Source organism: Vulpes lagopus, chromosome 10 (genome assembly GCF_018345385.1).
Source record: "Vulpes lagopus strain Blue_001 chromosome 10, ASM1834538v1, whole genome shotgun sequence".
Classification (NCBI taxonomy): domain Eukaryota; kingdom Metazoa; phylum Chordata; class Mammalia; order Carnivora; family Canidae; genus Vulpes; species Vulpes lagopus.
Genome location: NC_054833.1, coordinates 79,427,580 through 79,451,428, shown reverse-complemented (window position 1 = coordinate 79,451,428; position 23,849 = coordinate 79,427,580). Strand labels below are relative to the sequence as shown.

General features: G+C 47.8%; 1 protein-coding gene across 2 annotated transcripts in view; it reads right to left on the bottom strand.

Annotated features, from left to right (window-relative positions):
• PLPP3 (phospholipid phosphatase 3) overlaps positions 1–23,849 on the bottom strand; it is an 83,190-nt gene that overhangs the window by 2,885 nt on the left and 56,456 nt on the right. The window contains exons 3-5 of one of the 2 annotated variants that reach the window (XM_041770047.1): positions 23,516–23,796; positions 23,017–23,074; positions 12,117–12,293 (exon numbers count right to left, since the gene is read on the bottom strand). In XM_041770047.1, coding sequence (XP_041625981.1) covers positions 12,117–12,293; positions 23,017–23,074; positions 23,516–23,796 — 516 coding nt within the window. The remainder of the gene's footprint in view (positions 1–12,116; positions 12,294–23,016; positions 23,075–23,515; positions 23,797–23,849) is intronic. The other variant, XM_041770048.1, reaches the window with a different exon arrangement.

Here is a 23,849-nt window from a genome sequence, read left to right as displayed (position 1 = left end):
TTCAAATTTCCTTATGTTTAGCAGCTTTCTGGATTGAAAAGTCCTTGGCCTGCAGCGGGTCATGTGCTCACTAACAAGGATGGTACTATGATTTCATTCTGGACACGGTACAGGCTAGCAAGTGAAGTTCTTAATTTAATAAGACTTCAGCAACACCAAGGCTCATGCAGCCAAGGCCTGGCCATCATAGGGACTTGGATCACCTGTTGAACCAATTTCCAAAATGTCCTTTCTGTAGTAAGACAGCAGTCAACAAATGTGCAACAAAAATCACAGCAAGAAACTGGTGATGCAGGCAGCACAGGTGGCTCAGCGGTTTAGCGCCGCCGTGATTCCGGAGACCCAGGATCAAGTCCCACATCGGGCTCCCTGCATGGAGCCTGCTTCTCCCTTTGCCTGTGTCTCTGCCTCTGTGCATGTGTGTGTGTGTGTGTGTGTGTGTGTGTGTGTGTCTGTGTCTCATGAATAAATAAATAAAATCTTAAAAAAAAAAAAAAGAAACTGGTGATGCTGGTTAGTCAGGAGATCAAGTGACTAGAAGACAAACGGGAAACAGAATTAGCCAACTATTACAAAACACTGACACCTTCTGAATTTTGTGCCCATTCCATAGATCACCTACTCAAACATTTAAATTTTTTTTAAAAGATTTTTATTTATTTATTCATGAGAGACACACACAGAGAGAGGGGGTCAGAGACACAGGCAGAAGGAGAAGCAGGCTCCACGCGGGGAGCCTGATGCAGGACTCTATCTGGTGACTCCTGGATCACGCCCCGGGCCAAAGGGAGGTGCTAAACCACTGAGCCACCTGGGTATCCCCCAAACATTTAATTATTATCTTTTTGTAAAAAAGTAATAAGAAAAGATGGCTGGGATATTTTTATGCTACCATAATAAAGTCAAATATTTCAAGAAAGGTAACATTTTAATGTTTGCAGCCCCAGGGCTACTGAATATGCTATTTTGCAAAGGAAAAAAATTAAGCCTTCTGTCCCTTTCTTTTCCAAGGAGGTATAAATGGTGAGAGACTTGAGAACCAAGTCAAGAAAAGATTTGTACCCAACCCTGCTGGGAGGTTCTAGGCCCCCTAGCCAGGAATCCTTTATACACGCCGTCATTGAAGGGGCTTTCAAGTGCTCCTGGTATAAGGAAATATTAAATGAACCTGATTAAAGTTAAATGTGGAGATAATTGAACTTTTCAACTCTTCTCTGACAGGTGCAGAGCCATTGTCCCCATCTCTACCCTGGAAACTATCTACCCCTTCCTCCATTACTTCGCCTCCGAGGAAGCCTTTGAACAACTCTTCGGTGGCTGGCTCTCAACTGTACTTACTCCTGCCCAGCAGCTGGCTACACCCAATAAGGGTTTTTACTGCTCTCGTTTCTTGGAAATCTTTCTCCTAGCTTCATCCCACCTGCCGAAGACAGTCCCCCAAGCCCCAGTAAACATCATCCCTTCAAGATTCTGACACCACCTTAATCTACTGGCTTATTTCCCAGTTTACTTTTCTTTTCTTTTTTTTTTTTTTAAATTTTTTATTTATTTATTTATTTATTTATTTATGTATTTATTTATTTATTTTTAATTTTTATTTATTTATGATAGTCACAGAGAGAGAGAGAGAGAGAGAGAGAGAGGCAGAGACATAGGCAGAGGGAGAAGCAGGCTCCATACACCGGGAGCCCAACGTGGGATTCGATCCCAGGTCTCCAGGATCGCGCCCTGGGCCAAAGGCAGGCGCCAAACCGCTGCGCCACCCAGGGATCCCCCAGTTTACTTTTCTGAGCTCATAATTAGGGTTTCCATTTCCCAGCTGCAAGATAGGGATAATGTGGAGCTTCAAAGCAATAATGTACTGAGGAGACCTAAACCTGTGTCTGGAACACAGCTAGATAAAAAAAAAACGTTCCTTTCTGTAATGCTCTGGACCCCAAAGTAATGACCTACGAAGCCTAGAGTAAGCCGTGCCTCTCATATGTCCCAAACCTTGTCAGCCTTTCTTCCTGGGTGGGAGGCCTCTTGGAGGTGGAATCTGGGCCCTGCTGATCCTACATCACTTGAAACACTTAGGGTTGAGTCTTGCCCACCTGAGGGGCTCAGTACATGTTTGTTGTTGAATTTCTAAATTCCTCTCTGGAAGTGAGCACTCTGGCCTTTGACCTTATCAGCACAGGCAAATCCCCTGGACTTTAGGGGAACCACACGCTCATACGCTGCACATACGTGGCCAGGTGGCAGGATGAGAAGTTGAGTCAGGTCCAGCAGCATCCCCCTTTACACTGCGTTTCACTTTCAGCGTGGCTTGAGCTTACACAAACACTTTTTTTTGGGGGGGGGGGGGGGTTGCGATCATGAAACGTGATGCTGTCAAGACTCAAAGAGGGCTCAGTCTTTCTAACGCTTGAACAGCAGAACACAAAAAGGACCAGCCAAAGTGAACATTTCGCTCGGAGCAGTTCCATTTCCTGCAGAAGGTGATCTCCACCCAAAAAGAAAACCCAGAGGCCCAGGCAGGGAAGGGTCTATACAAATTAGGTAGCTATCTGATGTCCAGGGAAATGCTCCCAGCCCGCAGCCCCACTTCCACGGATCTTCGCGTCTGAAAGAGCACAGTAAAGAATCAACAACGGTGTCAGCAAGCCAGAAATCTATACCCTCAGCAGCAAGGAAAGTTCTTGTTTACACTGCCTGAAGCATTTGTTTTCAATTCCATTTCTCTGATTCTTTGCATTTTATAAATAGCTTTTTTTCACACTGAACATCTGCTCTGTGCCAAGCCCTCAGATTACAAAGATAAGGACATATGAGAGTGCTTTGCCCTCCCAAAGCTCAATGAGGGAGAGATCCAGGTAAAAAGACGACCACATTAACAGTGTCTTAAAGATCACGATAGTGGGAAGCCAGGGTATTGAAGGTGCACAGAGAACACGGCCTCTAACCCACACGGAAGGGGAGCGAGGGCACCTTAGAAGGCTTTCCCCAAAGGAGGTATATCTGAGCTTGGCTCAGTGAGCATAGGTAGGAGTTAGCCGGGTGGTGAATGCCAGGAATGTGGTTCTAGGCAGAGGGGCAGGGAGTAGGAAGACACAGGAGCAGGACAGGACAGCACATTTAGGAGCTGCAGGAAGGAAGCTCAGAGCGGAGCTGTGGTTAGGAAGCCAAGCAGTCAGTAAGGCTGGAGATGGGAGAGCCAGATCTCGAGAAGCCTCCTAGGACATGGCAAGGAGTTCAGATCTTGTCCTCTTGGGCCTCAGGAGCCACTGTCAAGGCCGTAGCAGGGAAGCAGCATGCTGAGAAGGCTATATCTGAGAGGCACGAGTGGAAAAGGGAGCAGGGAACCTGACAGCAAAGGCACCAGGCAGGACCTGCAGAATCTAGGGGAGGATGAGTCCATGGCAGGAGCCTAGGCAAAGACACGGATTTCTGAAACTCTCCAAACAGACTGCAGTTATACAGGTGGTGTGCATGTGTGCAGGGGAGGCAGAGCTTTCCTCTCTGGTTCTGCATTCAGCTCTAGAAATCTCTGTACTTGTTCCCACCGAAACTCTTCAGCTTTGGGTAACCACACCAGAGGAAAAAAAAATTCCAGCTCTGCTTTCCTCTGCCTTCTAATATTTGGCGTCCCTCGGGTAGTATCCTGGGGAAGTGGTTCTGACCTTCTGAGTCAGAAAGGCAGGCTATTCTGAAGGTGCAAGATGACTTCAGGACAGTGGAGTCCTCTGAGAGCAACACGACATACAAACAAGGCAATTCCAGGACGAGGAACCCATTCACGGTTAGGAGGAGGTAAGAAGCATACGGGGAGTCTCCTTGCAAACACTGACTATCTTTACTGGACCGCTGCATCTGGCAACAAGCAGCACCGGCAACCAGCTTTGCCCATTAGAGCAAGATAAGACTTGTCTTCAAATCCAGGCTTTGCCATTTTCAGTAAGATATCTAAATGAGGGACACGGTACCCACGTCTGAGGGTAACTCTAAGGATGTGATGTAACTAAAGGCACAAGGGTGACAATGCACCTGGTGTCCTTTAAGAGGTTAATAAATGGGAGCCACCATCAATGGCTCATGGCTTCAGTGCCTACCTATACAAAGTCACATCTCCCCTGCCCCTTGTGGAGGAAAGCAAGAAACAAGAGAACGAACTAGAAAAAATGAGAAGGAGAAAGGAGGGGCAAAGAAGAATGATTCAGAATATAAGCCGAGAGGTAAACGTCAAGCCGGACAGGAAGACCATATGCAGGTGGGAGTTTTCTGCAAGACAGATACAATCTGATCTCCAAGTCCTATAATTTGTGAGGCTATTTTGGGGGATGAGTCAACACAATCAAACAGGAAGATGCCTCTGATGTCTTGTTAGAGGCACTCACCGGCTCTAGAGATGCCAGGCCCCTGGAGTGCAGACAGTCCAGCACTGCTGGGTGCTGCCTGGCTGGGGATCCCTGAGAACCACACCAGCCAGAAACGAGAAGCCTGGTCTATAGTCTAGCCAGGTTTCCACTCCCATTGCTGTGAATGGCCAAGTCAGCAAATCCTGAGAGTCATTTTGTGAAGGGTATAACATGACGACAAAATTGTTCTCTAAATGTTTCTGGAGTCCTTGAGTGTGTCAACTTCTGAGAATGTGTAAGTTAACTCCTTGAAAAGAGGAACCACATCCTCATACATTGAGATTTTTATAATCCCCCCTACCCCTCCCACCACGAGCTTAGATGACAGCACAGAGGCGGATAAATATAAAAGGAAAAGAATGCTGGAATCTTACAAGAAGAAAATGGCAAGGTGTCTACTCTGGTATCTCTCAGAGTGTAGTCCTCAGATCATCTATTTCAGAATCAGCTGAGTGCCTCTTGAAAAAGCAGATTCCTGGGCCTGCCCAAGACCTACCAGAAGTGTGGCCTGGAATCTGCATTCAACAGCCCTACAGGTGTCTTCAAGTGAGAAGCATTAGAGGACACTGCGTGAAGATGAACAGGTGGGCTCAAATCCCACATCTGCCATTTAATGGCTGAATGCCTTACACATTGCATAACTACTTTGAGAGCAGCTCCTTTCATGGTACTGGATACTGGATTTCATGGTACCCTCCCTAGTATCTTCTCTTTGCTATCCACACAACTTTTAACAGCCTTCCTCTTAGCACTAGGCATAGACTTTTAGGTACAATGCTGTACCATATTCCCACTTTAGCCTATGACCTACTCAGAGCCCAACAACTGTAGCCCTCAATAAATTCTAATCCATCCCCATGTGAGGATAGAGACCATGTGCTGCTCCTTTTTTGTTTAAGATTTTTTTTTAAAGTAATCCCTATACCCAATGTGGGGCTTGAACCTATAAACCCGAGATCAAGAGTCACATGCTCCACCAACTAAGCCACCCAGGTGCCCCTGTGCTGCTCCTTTCACAGACATCCCCATGCCTTGGCCCCTGGATTTCCTTCTGGCATCCTGCTCTACCATAATAAACAATCTCATAGATTAAAGGAATCATTTTCTTTGCAGGAGAAAGCCTTGGGACCTGGCTCACCCTCATGCCCTAAGTGTAAGTGCTATCTAAAGAAAAGCCATCCTTGGCAGCCCTGTCTTTTGACTAAATGAGAGTTACTCAATTGCAATCATCACTTTTTGACCTCAAAAAAAGGGCTTCCCAGTGGCTTTTGGCACTAGGAACTGGCCAGCGTCTCTGTTGAATGATTTCCTGGTATATCTGAGAGGGAACTTGATGGGGTGGAAAGCGTGTCACACTAGGAGTCAGACAGCAAGATCTAGTCTCAAAATTGCTCCTGCTCTGTCAACCCAGGCTAAATCACATTCCTGTCAGGGCTTGAATTTACACGAAACGAAGAGGTCTGTGATTTCAGGTGACGGACCTGCCCTTTACTTGTGTGCAAATGTTATTTAAAAATTCATCTTTCCATAATGATTGTCAGGCTTTAACAGAACCATTTATATGAAAACACATCCTACCAATAAAGGGCCATTCGAATGCGACCTCTGTTACCATCGTGCGTGGCCATCAATGCTACTGAGGAATGTAGAGGACATTAGTCCCATAAAAACAAGGAGGGCTCGGAGTAGCAGAGGAGAGACAGCTGGGGGCCATTCTAGAGGAGAATATGGATCTGGGCCTGCCCAGGGGCCTTCCAGCTCTGCTAGTGGGGTGCTAGGTCCAGCAGGAGCCGGGGGTCAGGAACACAGGGCTAAAGGATGACAGAGGTGGAAGAAGCAGCACCTGCCCCCCACCTTCCAGAAGTCCTACATTCTGACGCTTTCTAGGATCAGAAGACACACTGTGTTCTCACTGTTCTCATCCATCCCCATGTCTCCTCTGTGTGAAATGTCTTTCCTTCCCTTTTGTAGCTCATAGAAAATGTCCACTCATCAAGATTCCATCTCCTGGAGGGATTCTTTCTAGCCTTCCAACACCCTCAGGAAGAACTAACTACTCCGTCTCTCATGCCCCTGCTTCCCCACTAGATCAGTGTTTTTCAAACTGCATGTCACAAATCACTAGTAAGTTACAAAATCCACTTACTGCGTGGTCACTACCAGCCTTTGTAAGGGTTGAATAGAAAATGTTGGGATGTATCACACACAGTAAGGGTAAATCTTATTTTATGAAATTTTTCAGTTACATATGGGTGCCTCTGTTGGGTAATGATGGGAAATGTTCTAATCACAGATCATGGCCAAGTCTGGGGAAGCTCCTGCACAAAAGCTCTTTAAGGACCAACTCTTTTTAGGTCCAAATCTTTCAAATAAAGCATAGTACTTCCCCATGACACACATTCAACCTGTATTGCGCATGTGCCAAGCTTGACTCCTCAATTCACTGACTCCTCAATCCAAAGATTGTGGGAGGTACTACGATCCCCACATCACACGATGCGGAGAGGTAGCTGAGAGGAAGTGACGTGCTTAACATGCCTAGTCAGCAGGTGGTTAGTGAGACTCCTCTTTTGGAGTCTCTGCCTCACCATTCATCCCATTCATCTCAGCAGTGGAATGACAAAGGAGATTTGAGAAGGACACTGCAGATGGTGGAGCAGAGAGTCAACATATGTTGGGGACAAAGTCTGTCTCCACCTTTGCTTCTTTCTCTCATCCATCTCTGTGGTCCTGGCACCCCTATCCACTGGAGAGTTGTGGCCCAGAGGAGGCAAGGTCAGACCCAGGGCCTACTGGGCAAAGAGCTAGACTTCTGCTGGGCTAGAAGAGACTGCAGGGTCATATCATCCATGTCCCTGTGTTTGGGCAGCAGTAGGACAAATCCAATGAGGATAGATGGGGATCTTCCATTAGAGAAGGAGATCTCAGATTCCTGGCACAGACCAAGCATGTTTGGAGTTCACTGTCTTAGTCCTGTGAGATAGAATTAAGAGAGCCAGGATCTGGTCCGAACTCTGCCACTATGTGTCCTTGGGAGTGTCACACCCTCTCTGCACCCATTTCCTCTTGAGGGGTGTCACCACTGAGCTCTTCTTCACACTCATGTTCTTGCTTGTCTCTTCTCCCAAGGTCACCTCACTGGGGCAGAGACAAAGAACACCCTCGCCCTTCCCTACATCCTGGAGGAAGACAGCAGCACACAAAAGAGCGACTGCTAGCTGAGCTACACCCCCAGGGAAGAGGAAAACCAGGAAAGAGTCTGCTGTGTGTTTATGACATTCGAGAGCAGCTGCTTCCTCTGCCGAACCCATAGCAATGGCGGCCTGGCCCTGCCCTGACCCCTCCCAGGGCCCCATAATTTGCCATCTGCGAGAGGGTCAGGGAGGAAGGTGACCAGATAGGCAAGTTGTCACCAGACAGGAAATGAACTGATGTTTGTTGCTTCGTCTGAGTCCCTGGGTTACTCCAGGGGTGGGTCTGGTAAGCCCAGCTGTAGAGCTCCTATGTTGGTAGGGATGACTCTGTGTGTGTGTGTGTGTGTGTGTGTGTGTACGTGCGCGTGCGTGTGCGTGTGGGTGTTTGTGTAGATAGGCAGGATGGGCACTGTGAAGGTCACTATGTGCCTGTGTTTGCATTGGCTTGTCTGTGCATTTCTGTGGTTCTCTGTGCTGGTGAGAAAGAGAGAGAGGATGGATGTCTATGTGTCTGGGTACTACTGGGTCTGTCTGTGTGCCTCTGAGTCTCTCTACGTCCATCCATAAGTATGAAGATGTCCATCAGTAAGCAGGCCTATCTGACCCTCCATGCCCATGTCTCCGTGTTCAGTCTATGATGCCACGTGGGCTTTCTGTTCGTGATGAGAACCATCATCTTCCTTATCTAGAAAGGGTTCAACGAGTGAGAGGTAGGAGGAGGAAACTGAATCTGCTCCTGCTTGGTATGTGGTTCTCGTCCAGACACATCTGGTGTGATAGGTCTTACTCTCAACAGACGGGGGTCAAAATGCTAAGCTGTCGTGGACTGTTGCCCAAGGCTCTGCAGTGACTCAGCCAACAGTCTAGGGTGATGCACTGCACCCACTGGGGACCTAAAGACAAGTCCCCTCCCCAAATAGAAGCCACCTTCATGGACCCTGCAGGGAGACGGCTCCCTCTGAGAAGGCAGTTCCAGCTTAGTCACTACGAAGTTGGCTATGCCTTTGAACTTCTGTGGGAGAAGGTCACAGAGCCACGGGGCCTGCAACATCCATTCACCGGATGAGGAAACTAGGCGCAGAGGGGAAGTGTCTGGCCCGGGGTCATAAGCTCACTCAGCACTCGTTCTTTTTCCAACCCTAATCAAGCACCTATTGTGCCAGCCACTGCACTCAGCCTGGGAATGAAAAACCAGAAGGTAAAGCCATGGATTTTCTCATTAAGACACTGGCAGTCTAGTTGGGGAGACAGGCGTCTGAGCAACAAAACCAGGCTGAAGGCCACGGCAGGAAAAAAAACACACAGGGCCCCGGCAGTAAGAAGGGAAGACGGAGGGAAAGGTGTGGTAGGTTAACAATACCACCTCCCCACCCCGCAAAGGTGTGTGTATCCTAATCCCCAGGACCTGCTAATAGGTCACCTCCCATGGCCAAACAGACTTTGCAAATGTGATGAAGTTAAAGATCTCAAGATGAGGAGATTCTCCTGGATTAACTGGGCGGACCCAATGAATCATCAGAGCCCTCGTGAGAGGGAGGCAGAGGGTCAGAATCACAGAAGATGTGGTGGTGACAGAAGCAGGGGCCAGAGAAAACAAGAGAAATATCTGAAGAAGGAGGAAGGGGCCATTGGCTAAAGAATGCAGGCAGCCTGCAGGAGCTGGAACACTCAAGGAAACAATTTCTTCCTCAAGCCTCCAGAAGGAATGCAGCCCAACAACACCATGACCTTAGCCTGGTGACACTATATTCATTAGACTCATTGACTGATATATTGATTGATAAGACTATATTGATTCCCAACTCAAGAAATGCCAAGAAAGCCACTAGGTTTGAGGTAATTTGTTGCAGCAACAACTTGGGAAACTAACACAGAAGGTCCTACCAGCAATGGGGTGAAAGCAGAGCCATGCTCCATCAAAGGGGGGACAGCCATCTAGGACAGGAGCTCAGGGTGTAGGAAATGTTACAAAATCTGGTGTGCTTGGAGGTGAGGGGTGTGGACAGGAGACCTGGCCCTTGGTTGTCACAGTCCTGGCTCCAAAGACCACCTGCAGATCACCCTGGCTTCTCTACCTTCTCTCTGTGGTACTCAATCTTTCGCGTCCCTTGGGTCATCTCTCTGGAGTCTCAGTGATCTCATCAGTAAAATGACCCCATGTGCCTAAAAAGAGCCAATGGGTCAAAGATCTAGAATGGTGCCAGCACAGAGCAGGGGCTTTACAAACATTAGCACCGAACTCCTATCCTGCACTACAGTCAGCCAGAGCCGAACAGGATAAAGTTAGACCCCTCACTTCCCTTCTTGAAAATAATCCCTGGTCCCCCAGGATACCATCTCATTGCACATGGAGAGCACTCTAGGATGTGCATGAGGGAGGCAAGGATCCCCGTGCCTTTTTAAACTGAGGGTGCAGGAGACTCAACTAAGGCAGCGGCACAGAGAAAGAAGCAGAGCAGCAGGCCAGAGGGCTCAGAAGGGCACAGTCAGCACAGGATCACCCCTCCCTGTTACCCCTCCCTGCAAATACCCGGCCAGGTTGTCATTTCACATTAAAGAGCCAGGCATTAGAGAATGAGGTGGCCAGTTTATTAATGGTTTGTTAGGGCTGCTCATTAATGGTTTGTTCCTGCAATTTCTCTGGCCTTGACTGGAAAAAAAAAAAAAAAAAAGAATGAAAGTAATGAATAAAGCCATCAAAACAGGCTGTCCCTTGGCCAGCAGCTCAGATGTGACTTTCTCCATGGCACCCACTCTGATTGCCCCAGTCCCCTGTCCCCTTCCCTCCTGTACACGGTGTCCGGCCCTGCCCGCGGTGGGGGGCACCCTGTGTGATGCCCCATCACAGCACTGTGCCGTATTCTAACTCCTATGCTGGCCCAGTGGGGGTGAGAGCAACTAGAGTGGCATTTCCTTGGAAGCAAGGGTCCTGCCGCCTTCATCCCTCTGCCTTTAAAAGAATGTCCCTTGTAGTGTTCTCAGGGAAGAGAGCCACCCACTGATTCTAGCTTTTTGGGTTTTTGTTGTTGTTGTTTAATATTTTATTTATTTATTCATGAGAGACAGAGAGAGAGAGAGGTAGAGACACAGGCAGAGGGAGAAGCAGGTTTCCTGCGGGGAGCCTGATGAGGGACTCGATCCCATGACTCTGGGATCACGGCCTGAGCAGAAGACAGATGCTCAACCACTGAGCCACCCAGGTGCCTCTGGCTCCTTGTTGATTAAAAAACACACGGGGATCCCTGGGTGGCGCGGCGGTTTGGCGCCTGCCTTTGGCCCTAGGACACTATCCCGGAGACCCGGTATCGAATCCCACGTCGGGCTCCCGGTGTATGGAGCCTGCTTCTCCCTCTGCCTGTGTCTCTGCCTCTCTCTCTCTCTCTCTGTGACTATCATAAATAAATAAAAATTAAAAAAAAAAAAACACACGTATACGTTTACTAACTCTGAGCTAGATTCCATGAGAGGCGTTGTGAGCCAGGGAGCACAACACATGTCACCTATGGTCCCTGCCCCCAGGAAACTCTAAAGGTCAGCAACTTCAGTACAGAGCAACGATGCCATCAGAGGAGAGCAGGAGAGGCTGTGGTCGGGAGACCCGGGGCAGCAGCCAGGCTTAGAAAGGGGGAAAGGCAAGGGCTCATCTAGATCTCTGTACTGTTGGTGGGTCTTACCATGAGTGGGGCAAGGATTATACCAACAACACCATGCACGTGTGTGGTGCCTAAACATCCAGCCACGACTATGCTCTGGATCGCCGCTGGCCTGCAGTAAACTCCCCTGAGTGTGACCCAGGAAGGCACGGTATCAGAGCAGGTGCTCCATCACTTTTGCCTTATGCCACACTTGCTGAGAGCCAGGGAAGAAGTGTGGGAAAAGGGTAACCGGGTCACCTGGGGCAAATGAAAACCTGGCCTATCCCAAGGCCATTCTCTAAGTCTTTCTCCCAATGGACAAGGCCCTTCGGGCTGGTGAGGAGACTGCTTAGCCTTGACTAGACCCTCTCTTCTTTAGCCAACATCAAATTTATAGTCTGACCAAGTCGCCCCAAAGGTCACAATGGGAAGGGTAGATGTTTTCCAAGAAGCTGACTTCTACGGAATTATAAGTTTCCACCAAAGCAGCACATGAGCATGAAATGAGTCAGGGACCCAGACTCCACTAGTAACTGGCATGTGACCCAGGAAAAATCTCTTCCTCTCTCAAACCCTAAATGTCCTCATCAACAGAGTGAGCAAGGTGGACAATATCTAAGATCTCTTCCAGCTGCAACGTTCTATGAGCCCAAAACTTCCATGGTTACAGAGAAGAGGGCTTATGGATTCTGCTGAATTTAAACTCACAGGCTGGAAATAAAGAGAAATGTTTTCCTTTTATTGCAGGGGTCCTGGGGTGGGATGACTCTTTATACACCAAGCAGAGAAAAGGATCAAGAGCTCCCTAGCTTTGGTCACTGGGCCGGAAACATTTAACAAGCAAGCAGCCTGGGGCTTTGCTAGTGCACTGAGAACAAGATGCTACTCACTATGCAGCAGGCCACCAGGGCTCCTTGAGCAAATCCTGCCAGCACATCACTGGGATGGTGCTTGTGGTCGGACACACGCGACAGTCCTGTGTAAAAGGCCATCATGATCAAGGTGAACTGCAGGAGCGGCCGGAGCAGACGGGCCCCTCGCCAAGTGAAGCGGGCCTGCAGGTACAGCTGGAGAGAGGAGAGAAAACGAACAGACGCTCAGTGCGTTAGAACACCAGGCCGACACACACCGCGTTCCCGCGAGATGGAACCATCTGGACCTTAAGCGGCAGGTTGCACCCAAAGAGCATTCAACTGGGATGTGACCTCAAGCCTGTTACTGACACCTGGAGCCTTAGTTTCCATACAAAAAAAAAAAAAAAGTAAAAGAGGAGAAATGGAAAAGCTGAGGAATACCTTCAAGTCCACTGCCTGGCACATACTAGACACTTCCTAAACGTTTGTCCCCTTTTATCTTCTTCATGATTGAAGCCAATGAAAGAATGGTAAGCAGGGGAGGAAAGGTGTCTTTTCTGCAATCCGTGATGACTCACAAATGGCATCTGTGTGTCTCCCTGGAGACCTGGGCCGTCCAGTCCCTACACTACTTGCCGCTCAGGACTGTCTTGGAAATAAAAACGCATGATTGATAAGAGAGGTATCATGACAGTCACAAGGGAAGGTTCCTGCCTCAACAGGAAGCACCTCCACCCAAGAACATTTTTTTTTTTTAAGATTTTATCTTATTTATTCATGAGAGACACAGACAGAGGGGCAGAGACACAGGCAGAGGGAGAAGCAGGCTCCCTGCAGGGAGCCCAATGTGGGACTCGATCCCAGGACCTCAGGATCATACCTGGGCCAAAGGCAGACGCTCAACCACTGAGCCACTGGGGTGCCCCCAAAAAACAAATTTGTAAGTCACAACTCCAAACTCTGGATTTTGAGTTGGAATATAAGGAAACATAAAACCACCCGGACAATGCCAGAGAGCTTTCACACAGAGACTGACAGACACTGGACTGGGTGGAGTTCGAGAGTAACCTGAAGAAAAATGGAAGGAAAAAAAAAAAAACCACCTCTGGCCGAAGCAAAGAAGTTGAAATGACGTCAACTGAGCATTGTCCCTCAGAGTTATCTTACTGCAGTTTCCGTTCTAACCTCTGGGCACAACCTACTTCCCAGGTTCCTGTGGGAACTTGGGAAATGAGGGGGAAAAGGCAACGGGACAGGGGGAGCTTCCGACGACAAATCAAAGGCAGGCCCTGGGGAAGAAGGGGAGCAAGGGGCAGAGAGAGAGTGGAGGGAGGAGTTGAGGGCGAGGGCCCCAACTGGGACAGGGGCAGAGGTGGGACTCAGCCCTTCCTGAAACTGTCCTTTGACAGCTTCCTTCAGGCTCCCAGGAAGGAGCAAGCCAGTGGCTGGTCCTGAGGAGAAAAATGAGTGGAAGTTTCCGGAGCCACCCTTGTCAGGGTGGGCAGGTAGGAAGATTGCCTAGCCCTAAGTCCTCAACTACCTGGAAGACAATTTCGAAACCCAGGCCTGGACCACAGCAGACAACTTTATAATCGTTATGAAATTCTCTGAACTTTAGAATCATTATGAATTCTCTGAATGCATTCCTGGGCAATCTAAGAACAACAAATGAAGAATAATAACGAATGTGCTGATGTTGGCTGCTGAGTGATAAAGTTCAACAGTTTCTCATATGTAAAAAATAACCAGTTAAAAAATCCAAAAGAAGTAGAATCATCACAGCAACAAAGGTGATTACGTAAACCATAATTAGCTGTCAGAGAACCACGTAGGCCTCTAGGAAGGAAGGGATAGAAAGGACAATTTGAATAGACAGCGTTTTTATTTATAAACACTCTACTAAGGAGCTCACAAGTTGGTATGTACGTTCCATCAGATTCCTATGGACATCCTAAGAAGATTTAGAGAAAAACACCCAAAAGCAGTGATTCCAAAAAGCACCTAAAAGTCCTCAACTGTACAACTAGCCAGAAAACAAATAAGCCAGGCACTCCAATAGGTGCTAAGGACACAGCAATGGGAAGTTGTAACTGCTGCCCTACAGAGCATTCCCTAGTTGGGGGAATCCATGAACACATGCAGGTGCACTTACAGGTTTCCTAGGAATTATGGGAAACATTGGGGACCCAAGGCAAGGGCACTTGACTTGAATCCTAAAGATGAATATGCATTTGCTAAGAGTTGAGGGGATAGTGGTGAGGGGTGTGAGTTCCAGGCAGAGTGATTGAACCCTTAGAAGCCAGGGTTCTGGAGAACCTCAGAGCTTTTTGTACAGCCAAAGAGGGTGTAAAGGTGGGGGGGGGGGGGCGCTGATGAGCAACAGGGCTACAGAGGCAAAGAGGGGCCATTCATGTAGGGTGTAGCTGTCAAACTAAGGAACCTGGCTTCTACTTAGTAGGTCGGTCTTTCTCAAACCATACTCCGTAAGATTCTAAGGATCTTTTAACCAAAGATGGTAAATTAGGCTCTATAGGAAATCCTTACTTTCATTACTGACCATACTTAATTACATTTACAGAGTATCTACTGAGTCACAACTGGGAAACGTTACTGTAAGCAAAGGGTAAAAAATTAAAGGATTTTGGGGATCCCTGGGTGTCTCAGTGGTTTAGCACCTGCCTTTAGCCCTGGGCGTGATCCTGGAGACCTGGGATCGAGTCCCACGTCAGGCTCCCTGCATGGAGCCTGCTTCTCCCTCTGCCTGTGTCTCTGCCTCTCTCTCTCTCTCTTTCTCTCTCTCTCTCTCTCATGAATAAATAAAATCTTAAAAAAAAAAAATTAAAGGATTTTAAGCAAGGCCCTCAGTACTAGAAAAAATAACCTGCAGGTCAAAGGCTACCCCCTAGTTTCTGCAGAAATGAGCCAGTCATTGCAGAAGTGATTCTGTAATCATGAATCAAAAGATCCTTTCCTTCCAGGAGCGGGGATAGGATGATGCTGGTGTAGCTCCCACTTAACACAAGTCTCAGGGTAAAAGCAACAGTCCGTTGCATCATGCCTGCCATGATCTGGCCTTCCTCCAGCATTCTGGCGGTGGAAGGGGGGACAGAAAGAACACCAGGTATTCATCGGAAAAATCTCACCGAGCCTTAGGTTTTCTCACACAAAATAATCCACAGATCCTCAGAAAATGCTGGTTCAAAATCCTCCAACTTTCCCCCACCCCTCTACACAGAGGGGTCAAGGGCCTTGGAAATCAGGGTGGGGCAGAGGAAGGGTGGGTTTCCCAACCGGACATGGCACACATCTCCCCTTCCATTGACTCAGATGCTTAAGGCTGGAGCTCGAGAAAAGAAAAAAATAAATACACAAGAGGAACTTGAAGAGGGAGGAAGAGACCAGTCATCAGACGAGCTTCAGGAAGGGAGTGCTTATGAATGGGAAAGGAGCAGGGGCCATGGGAAGAGAATCCCTTGGGGACTGGCTCCAGAGCACTGAAGCTTGCTCCTCTGATTCCATCAGCAACTGACACATTTAATCAAGCTCAAGGTCTCAGGATTGATCCTGGCATCTGCCCAACTGGGGCTTCAGGGAAAGCACAGCAGCAAGGGTAGCATGAATTTTGGGGTGAAGCAGCCCTGACTCCATTACTTCATAAGTGGGTGGTCCCTCAACTTCCCATCTGTGAAACAAGTACAAGAGGATCTCCCTCTCAAGGTTGCCAGGGTCAAATGAAACACTCAGGACCCAGCCTGGTGTAAGATGGGCACTCAAGGAGCTCTTCAGAAATCTGTGTCACCACCCTCTGCCTTGGTGAATGAGGTTTACTCAATGACTATGGTTGATTTCACCACCACAAGTTGATCACTAAAGCAAAAGATTGCAAAAGATCTTCCTCCTCGTGATTTGAGAAGCTGGTCCCAACATGTTTTGAGGTTGACCAAAGGATTTGATAGGTCCATCCGTGCCCCACCAATCCTACAGCTAATTTGCTGGTTCATAGCCCAGTTCCCATGAGGTACTCCATACCAGAGGCTTGGGCCTCACCATACCAGAGGAACTTTCTGGAGCACCCTACTCCCTTGGAAACCTGAGCTGGGGACAGGACAAGGGGCAGGAGGCTGCATTCATCCCCATTCCACAGGAGGAAGCCACACTACTGACCACAGTGATACTGTGGCCCTTGTGCCGGACCAAGCAGTAAAGGAGACTCGCCCAGAAGCAGAGCCAGACTGACATCAGAAGGGCTGAATCACCTTGACCTCTCACAGAGGCCAACTGCCCTGAGGTCCCGTCTTTACTTCCTCATCTGTGTGAAGGTCTCCAGGCGGGCCAAACCCACTTCTAAGCATCAGCATGACATTGCAGAAAAGTGTCTGATTTGCAATCAGAGCAAAACTAAATTTGAATCTTTTCTCTGCTCCATGCCACCTGGAGGAGCCTGAACAAGTCACTCTGCTTCTCTCAATTTCTGCTGTCTCTTACATACTGAGATCTGTTCACTTAAGAAACAAACACCTGCCACGAGCATCTATTCTGCTCGAAATTGTGAAAGGCACAAACACGAATAAAGCAAGTTTTCCTCCCTGAAAAAAAAAAAAAAAAAAAAAAAGAATACGCTAAAATGAAAGATTAAGTCATGTTCTCGTGCTAAGATGTTTTTTCTTCCAGTTGCTAAAAAACAAAACTGCTGATCATAGATAAAAGGGTTATGACAGAGAGCTATAGGCCTGCTTGCGAACCCCCACCCCAAAATGATGTATGTGAAAGTCCTGAGCACACAGAACTCACTCCATAAATGGAGTTTTCTTCTCCTTCCTGGTCAGTCCCAGCTTCAAAACTGGGGTCCCGTGGAATTCCAACAAAACCTCTTTAGAGACGTCTGGCTGAACTCAAGCTGGCTCCTCTGGTCTGAACCAGCAGTCAAAAGCAGGGTTGAGTCACACTGGGTTCTCCCTAAGTCATTTGTGTTTCATTACATGATTTGCATACTGGTGGAACAGGTCTGTACTGTCCTCTCACTTCATTTCCATTGCTCTTGGGACTCTCTGCTCCAAGTGAGAAGGAGGCTTTTGTCCTTCCTGAGGTCCCTGCCTGCTTTCTTCCTGGAAGTCTGTCCAGATCACTGACACCCACAGGGAGAAACTTTCTCCCTCCTCTCATCTCTGCCATGGCTCACGCTTGGCTCTGCTTCATGTGCCTGGTGACTCGTCCACGTGGTGCAAGAACTGAAATTTCTCTCTAGGAAGTTATTCAACTGCTTTCAGGACAAAAAAAAAAAAAAGAATGTTTAGTTGACTATGTTCGAATCTCCCTCAGAAGGGAGTCACCTCTTGTTCTCTGAGTCTTTCAGGGGGAGAAAAAGAAACTACCAGTTTGTCGAGCACCATTTCAGACACGGTGCCAGGCGCTTTACATGACCTTACCTGCAATTATCACAATCGTCCTGTTGGGGAGACACCACTGTGCCTAACATACAGATGAAGAGATCGAGGCTGAGAGGCCCAGTCACTTACTCAGGGTAATAGCCGTGATTTCCACTGAGTGAGGTGTGTGTGTCTTTTTCTAAGTGCAAGCTCTAATCACAGAACCCGGCTTCCTCGTAGGGAATCCGTGCTCTGCACACAGTGCTCTCTTGTACTGGACTTCTGTCTGAGGAGAAAAGCAACGTGGCTGTCGTGGGCTAAAGGACAGCCTATGGGGGACATCTGGAAACATGTGCTCCCACCATTCACCTGTCACATACTTTTATAAGGCCCATGTCTAAAATCAAGTGTGTAGTTTTCCAAAGAGTGAGAGTATTATAATCCCTGACCCAACTGTAAGCTAAGGAGAGCCTCGGAACCATGCAGTCAGTGCACCTCGGGGTGGAGTTAATAGCCCTCCCCTCTGGGCCCTGAGCCTCAGTCTACTTGAATCAGACACCTCATCCACCTATTCTGAAACTATTTACTTTTCAGGCTTTCCACACCAAAAAGGACATCGTCCGAGTCCCCAGATGCTCACACATGGTCTTACTGCTAGATGGGGCACCTGGGTGGCTCAGTGGTTGAGCGTCTGTCTTCGGCTCAGTTTGTGATCCCAGGGTCCTGGGGCCTACTTCTCCCTCTGCCTATGTCTCTGCCTCTCTCTGTGTCTCTCACGAATAACTAAATAAAATCTTAAAAAAAAAAAAAAAAGAAAAGAAAAGAAAGAAAAAAGAAACTGCCAGATGGATGGATGGACAAATGTACGAATGGGTGGATGGTGGATACAGGTGGGGGAAAACATCTGATATGGTGGTTTATTCCCCATAGAAACAACAATCTTGTCCCTGCAAGGGGTTTCACCAGACGCTCCCTAGATCTGTGGGCATGTCTCATGGGTGTACCAGACCCCACTGCTCCAGGATTCTAAACATATTGAACAAAACCTCAATGACTAACAACCACAGGCCAGAGAACATGACTGTCAGAGGACAAACCGCTTCCCTGTTTCCTTGGGATTCAACCCTTTGACACACAGACACTTCTCACAGGCACCCCAGGAAAGAGTCAATATGTCAACAGTGCAGCAAAGAGGCATCAAAGGCCATCCCTACGCCATCCAGGTCCTTTCCGATCTACCAGTGTAGGAGGAGGGGATGAATAAAATTCTGACTGGAGTGGAGAGGAGCATGGCTTGGGAATGTAGAAGACCTGGGATTGAGTCATCCATTCATTTGTTCATTCATTCACTCATCAAATATTCATTTCAACCTTAACTAAGCTTCAGACACTGTTTGGGACAGTGGAATACGGTAGTGAAACAAGAGACAAAAACGTCTCCCTGGTGAAGCTTACAATTTATCTAGTTGAGATAGAAACAAAGAAGTGAATATAGATGTCAGATGGTGAGAAATTGGGCGGGGGCGAAGGGGGTGGTGGTTAACGCTGCAAAGGGAGTCAAGGAGTACCACGGGAGAGGCCAGGGAAGGATTCTCTGACAAAGCACCCTGAAGGAGGCACTGAGGCAAGGTGCTCGGTACTTGTTCCCAGAGGGAGGCACAGCAGCAAGGCAAAGGCCTTGCCACCAACTTGCTGCTGCTTGATATGAGCTGCAGGAGGAGGGGCTGGGGCGGCTGGTCCTGAAGGTCCTCCCAGCTCTCACTGCACCCTCCACCCCCTGCTTCATCCCAGCCATCACAATTGGACTGAACTGAACACCTGCAGCTCACAAATCACTGTCCCCCTTTTCACCTGAACACAGGCAGTTCTTCCAATCAGCCCATCTGTACCCTACGGGCAGCCTTCCCCAGCTTCTGCCGCCCTCCACTCCAGGCCGGCTTGTGTGCCACAACTCTAAGCTTCTGTAGAACCTATACCCACCCACCCACCCCCGCTCCCCAGCCCCAGCACAGTGTACCAAACTGCTGTCCTTGTCTACTTGCTTCCCTACACTGAACTCCCCAAGGGCTGTGCCCGTGACTTACCAATGTCTAGAACCCTACGCCTAGCATGCTGTCCCGTCTATCACAGTCACCCATTATATATTTGCTGATCTGTCGAATGTTGAACCCACGTTGAGCTCCTCTGAGGGCAGGGCCCAGGTCTGATTCATGTTGGCAGCCCTGGGAGGTAGCAGAGTGCCTGGCACAACAGAAGAAACACCAGGTATGCCACACAGATTGGTGCCTATGCTGGTGTTGGCATTTTATTCCAAAAAGCCAAGTCATCCTCGATCCCTGACTGTGGAGGTACAGGGCCTGTCCAGATGTGGTTCTCTAGGGTTTAGAGCAGGACTCAGGGTTAGAAAAGTATCACGTATGCTTATATACGCTGTGGGTTTTTCTTATTAGAATCTGCATTAATCACTAACATGCCTTACCCTCATCTGTTAGCTTCTATACCCAGAGATAATGTGGTGTTTGCGGCATGGTTTTTTTCCAAGCCAACCATTTTACAAATCAAAACCTAATATGGAGTGTCCTTCAAAGACATGGGAGGCTTCAGATGGCAGCTGCTGCCCACGGGCCTGGAGTAGGGGTGGCTGCTGCTTCCCATCCTCACTCCCTCTTTGAATGCCAAGGTAATGAGGGCATAAGTCTGTCCCTGAGGATTCCCAGCTTTTCTATAGTGCTTTGGGTAGTTCAAACTTCTTCCAAATAGAACCACAGAGATTGAGAAATAAGTAGACACCATCTAATTCTACTCTTTTCATTTGACAGATGGAGAAAGTAGGGTCTAGGGATGAAAAGCATCAGCAATCCTGCAAAAGAGACATTATCTACACTTTACAGAGGAGTATACCGAGGACAAAGCTTAAGTAAGCAACTCCTGGTTCCAGAGCTAATCATGACAGGGTACAATCATCCAGGCCTGCCAGACCCTGAGGGCAAACTGGCTACATCCAACTGGTTCAAAGGTGATTGTCTCCAAGGCCCCAGTCGGGGAGGCCAGGGTCTCCATCTGCCCACTTCTACTTCCTGAAGCTCAACAGAAAAGCACTGGGGGATGGGCAGAGGGCTGTCAGATTGCAGCATTTCCCTCTGACCCTAAGAGGCAGCCACAGTGCTCTACCTTGCTCTAGAAAGCTTTGCAAATTGGACATTCGGAAGGTTGGGATTTCTGTGTAGCATCACGGAGAAATGAGCCTTGGCAAAGAGCACTATCCATATACCCTTGGAATTTAGCCTCAGGGGTTGTTGTTGTTGTTTTTAGGGCAAGATAACCTTAGAGCTAAAAATAGAGCCTTTCATTTATATGTCGTCTACATGGGTATTGGTGAGTTGTGAATGTTAAAATATGTGTACGTTTGCAAGCCTTCTTTAGTGTGTGGTGTGTACAGTAAGATGTTATGGAATCAGAGGTCAAGGAGACTCTTCTTTTTCTCCCTCTCTCTTCCCTGCCTCTTTTTCTTCCTTCTTTCCAGAAACACAAAGGCACTGTAATTTTTTCCTCCCTCAAAGATGCAAACAAACATTAGGTTGGAATCTACCCCCTCACTCCTCACCCCTGCAGAGAAGGCCTCTCTGGCTGTAATCACAGCTGGTGGGTGGTGGAGGGGGGGGGCAAAGAGGGCATCTCATCCACTAAAGCAGACCTGAAGAAAGGCAAGTTGCCTTCAGGTGAAATGGAAATTAGAGTTGGGAACTTATATTCCTTAATTTATCCTGGCGAGGTTGTTTCTGTGTTTTGAAGAGCAGTACCATGAAAAGAACAGACAGTGATCCTGGTGTCATCAGGGCAAAGACCAGCCTTCAAATCCATTTTCTCCCTTTTACTGGAGATGGAACTTCTACTACTAAAATTCTTAAGATTTGGGTTGGTTGGTTGGTTTTCAACCGAAAACGAGGTAATGGAAATGCATCTCATGGAGTTACTGAGAGATCGGAATGCTGTGGTGTGAGCTTGCCCCAGTGCCTGGCGCACAGAAGGCACCAGAAACATGTCAGCACCTTTATCTTCTGGGCGGCTGTAGAGCACACAGGGCGCAGAGTTGGTTTCAAAATTACCCCATATTTTTCTCTTGGAAGAAAATGAAGGAATAGGAGAAAAATGAATACAGACCCACTCCTCCAAGCACCTTTGCAAAGCACTGAAATTACATTTGTAAAATTGCTTCCAGACTTGCGTAAAATATGAAAAAATGAAATAGGAAACTAAGTATTTTCGCTAAATGAGCTTTCTAAAAGCAAAGCAAAAGCATAACAACAACAAATGAAGAAAGGAGGGGAGCACGATGCATGATGACGTAAAATCCACCTTTGAGGTTTTCATAGGTTGGGGCCCACGTTTCAGCCCTGTATCCCAGGTAATGGGAAGCCCGGAAGCCTCCGGGCTTGGAAAGGATTGCGAGGGAAAACAAAACAATACAAAACAGAAAAAACCTTCTGCTAGTTTTTCCAAATCCTAATTATGTTTTTTAAATAAGTCAAAATCAAAACGTTCTTTCTGCAAACAGCTTATGCTCCCCTGAGCTACGTCTGACCTCTCAGCGCCTTCTTGCTCTTCATCAAAGGGGCCGAAAGCAGGAAGTGCCTTGGCACAGGGACCTCATTCAAGAGGAGAGGAGAGGCAGGGGACCGTATTTAACTCACAAAGAGAAACAGACCGGCTGCTGTCTGTGCAGCAGCTGGAGAGGAGCGGGGCGTGCTGCCTACACTGCCCCAGAGCCTCTAGAAGTCAGAGCAGACATGGCCATGGGAAGGGCAACATGGGGGTTCACATCGTGACCCCACCACTAGCTGAGGGATCCCCCCTCAACATGCTGCTAGGCCTCCCTGGGCCTTGGTCTCTGGATCCAAGCAGCAGGGATACACATCTCGTACTTCACCATGTTATTATGAGATCACGTGTGCTCATGGAGATAGAATTATTCTATAAAACTTGAAATTACTCTATGTAGTCAGATAATAATAATTTTTAAAGCCTTTCCCTCAGTAGGGGATGGAAAAGGACTGGGACTGACATGGTGACACCACAAGAAATCTGATGACAGGCCTTGGATTTGAGCCATCGTGCCAGTATCTGTATAAATTTTGATAGTTCGCTTAAATCCTCTAAGCCTTACTTAGTAATCCTTTCCCACAGAAGAGATAATATTACTTATAACCTAGGGTGCCTGTAAGGGTCAACGGAGTTAAATGGATGTTCAGGTAACAGTACTTGTTACCCTAAAATGTGACAAGTGTATTCATCAGTTTATAATTTCAAAAATGGGTACATGACCCTTATCAAATAGCCATGATAAATATTAGTTTTATTTGAAAAATGGGGAAAAAAACCTAGAAAGTAAAATAACTTCTACTGACGCCATGGCAGCGCTCAAAACAGAACCTAATTTTTCTAGCTAACTTCTCTTTCAAGGATTTCACAATGAAGTCTATCCCTAACCATACTGAGTGCTCTCTGCACAGAAGAGATGTAAGGTGGGGCTGGACGCTGTACTCCATTGGAATCAGAAGGAAGGTACTTACCACCAAATACAGCATAGTGTACATGGAGAAGGAGGCGTGGCCAGAGAAGAAGGATTTCCTGCAAGAGCAAGAGAGGGCCATGAAAGGGCCATATTCACATCCCTGATACATGTCTGCCTGTCTGTCTTTCCTCCCTAGACTGTGACCTTGAGAGCAGCACTATCTTGTTTGGTTTTGCATCTTTGGACACGTTGTCTAGAACATAGCAGCCACCGATGGATGCATGAGTAAGCAGATGGATGGATGGATGGATGGATGGATGGACGGACGGACGGATGGACTTACTGGTGTTCAACCATGATTGTTTATTTATCTATGTATCTAAATCATTTGATCCCAAGTTCCTTAAGAATAGGGGCTATGTCTTATTCACCCCTTGAAACCAAAGCCTATTATTGAGCCTGTTACCTCATATAGTAGGTGCCTCATAAAGTAAATGCTCTCTGAACTGCCTGCGTCAAAGCTGTGCACACTGTGGCCACGGCAGGTGGTGACTCACCTGGCCTCCTGGACTTTGCTGTCATCACCTCTGCATTTGTAGTTTTGGATGTAGCCCTCGGAGCAGTTGATCTGGCTGAAATCAGGGTTGCAGACGTTCAAGAAGTGAGGACGCAGGCGCCCTATGGAAACTTTGGCAATGTCTGTGAAGGACTGGCTGATGGCACAGCCAAAGAGGAAGCAGCCCACCTGCTTATAGAGGGCCGCCACATAGGGATTCTGAATCGTTGACCGGGACTTCTCCTTCAGGTAGTATATACGATAGAACTCCCCAGTGATGATCTGAAAGGAAATCCACATGGGAATTAGGCAGTATCCATCAGAACTGATGTTGT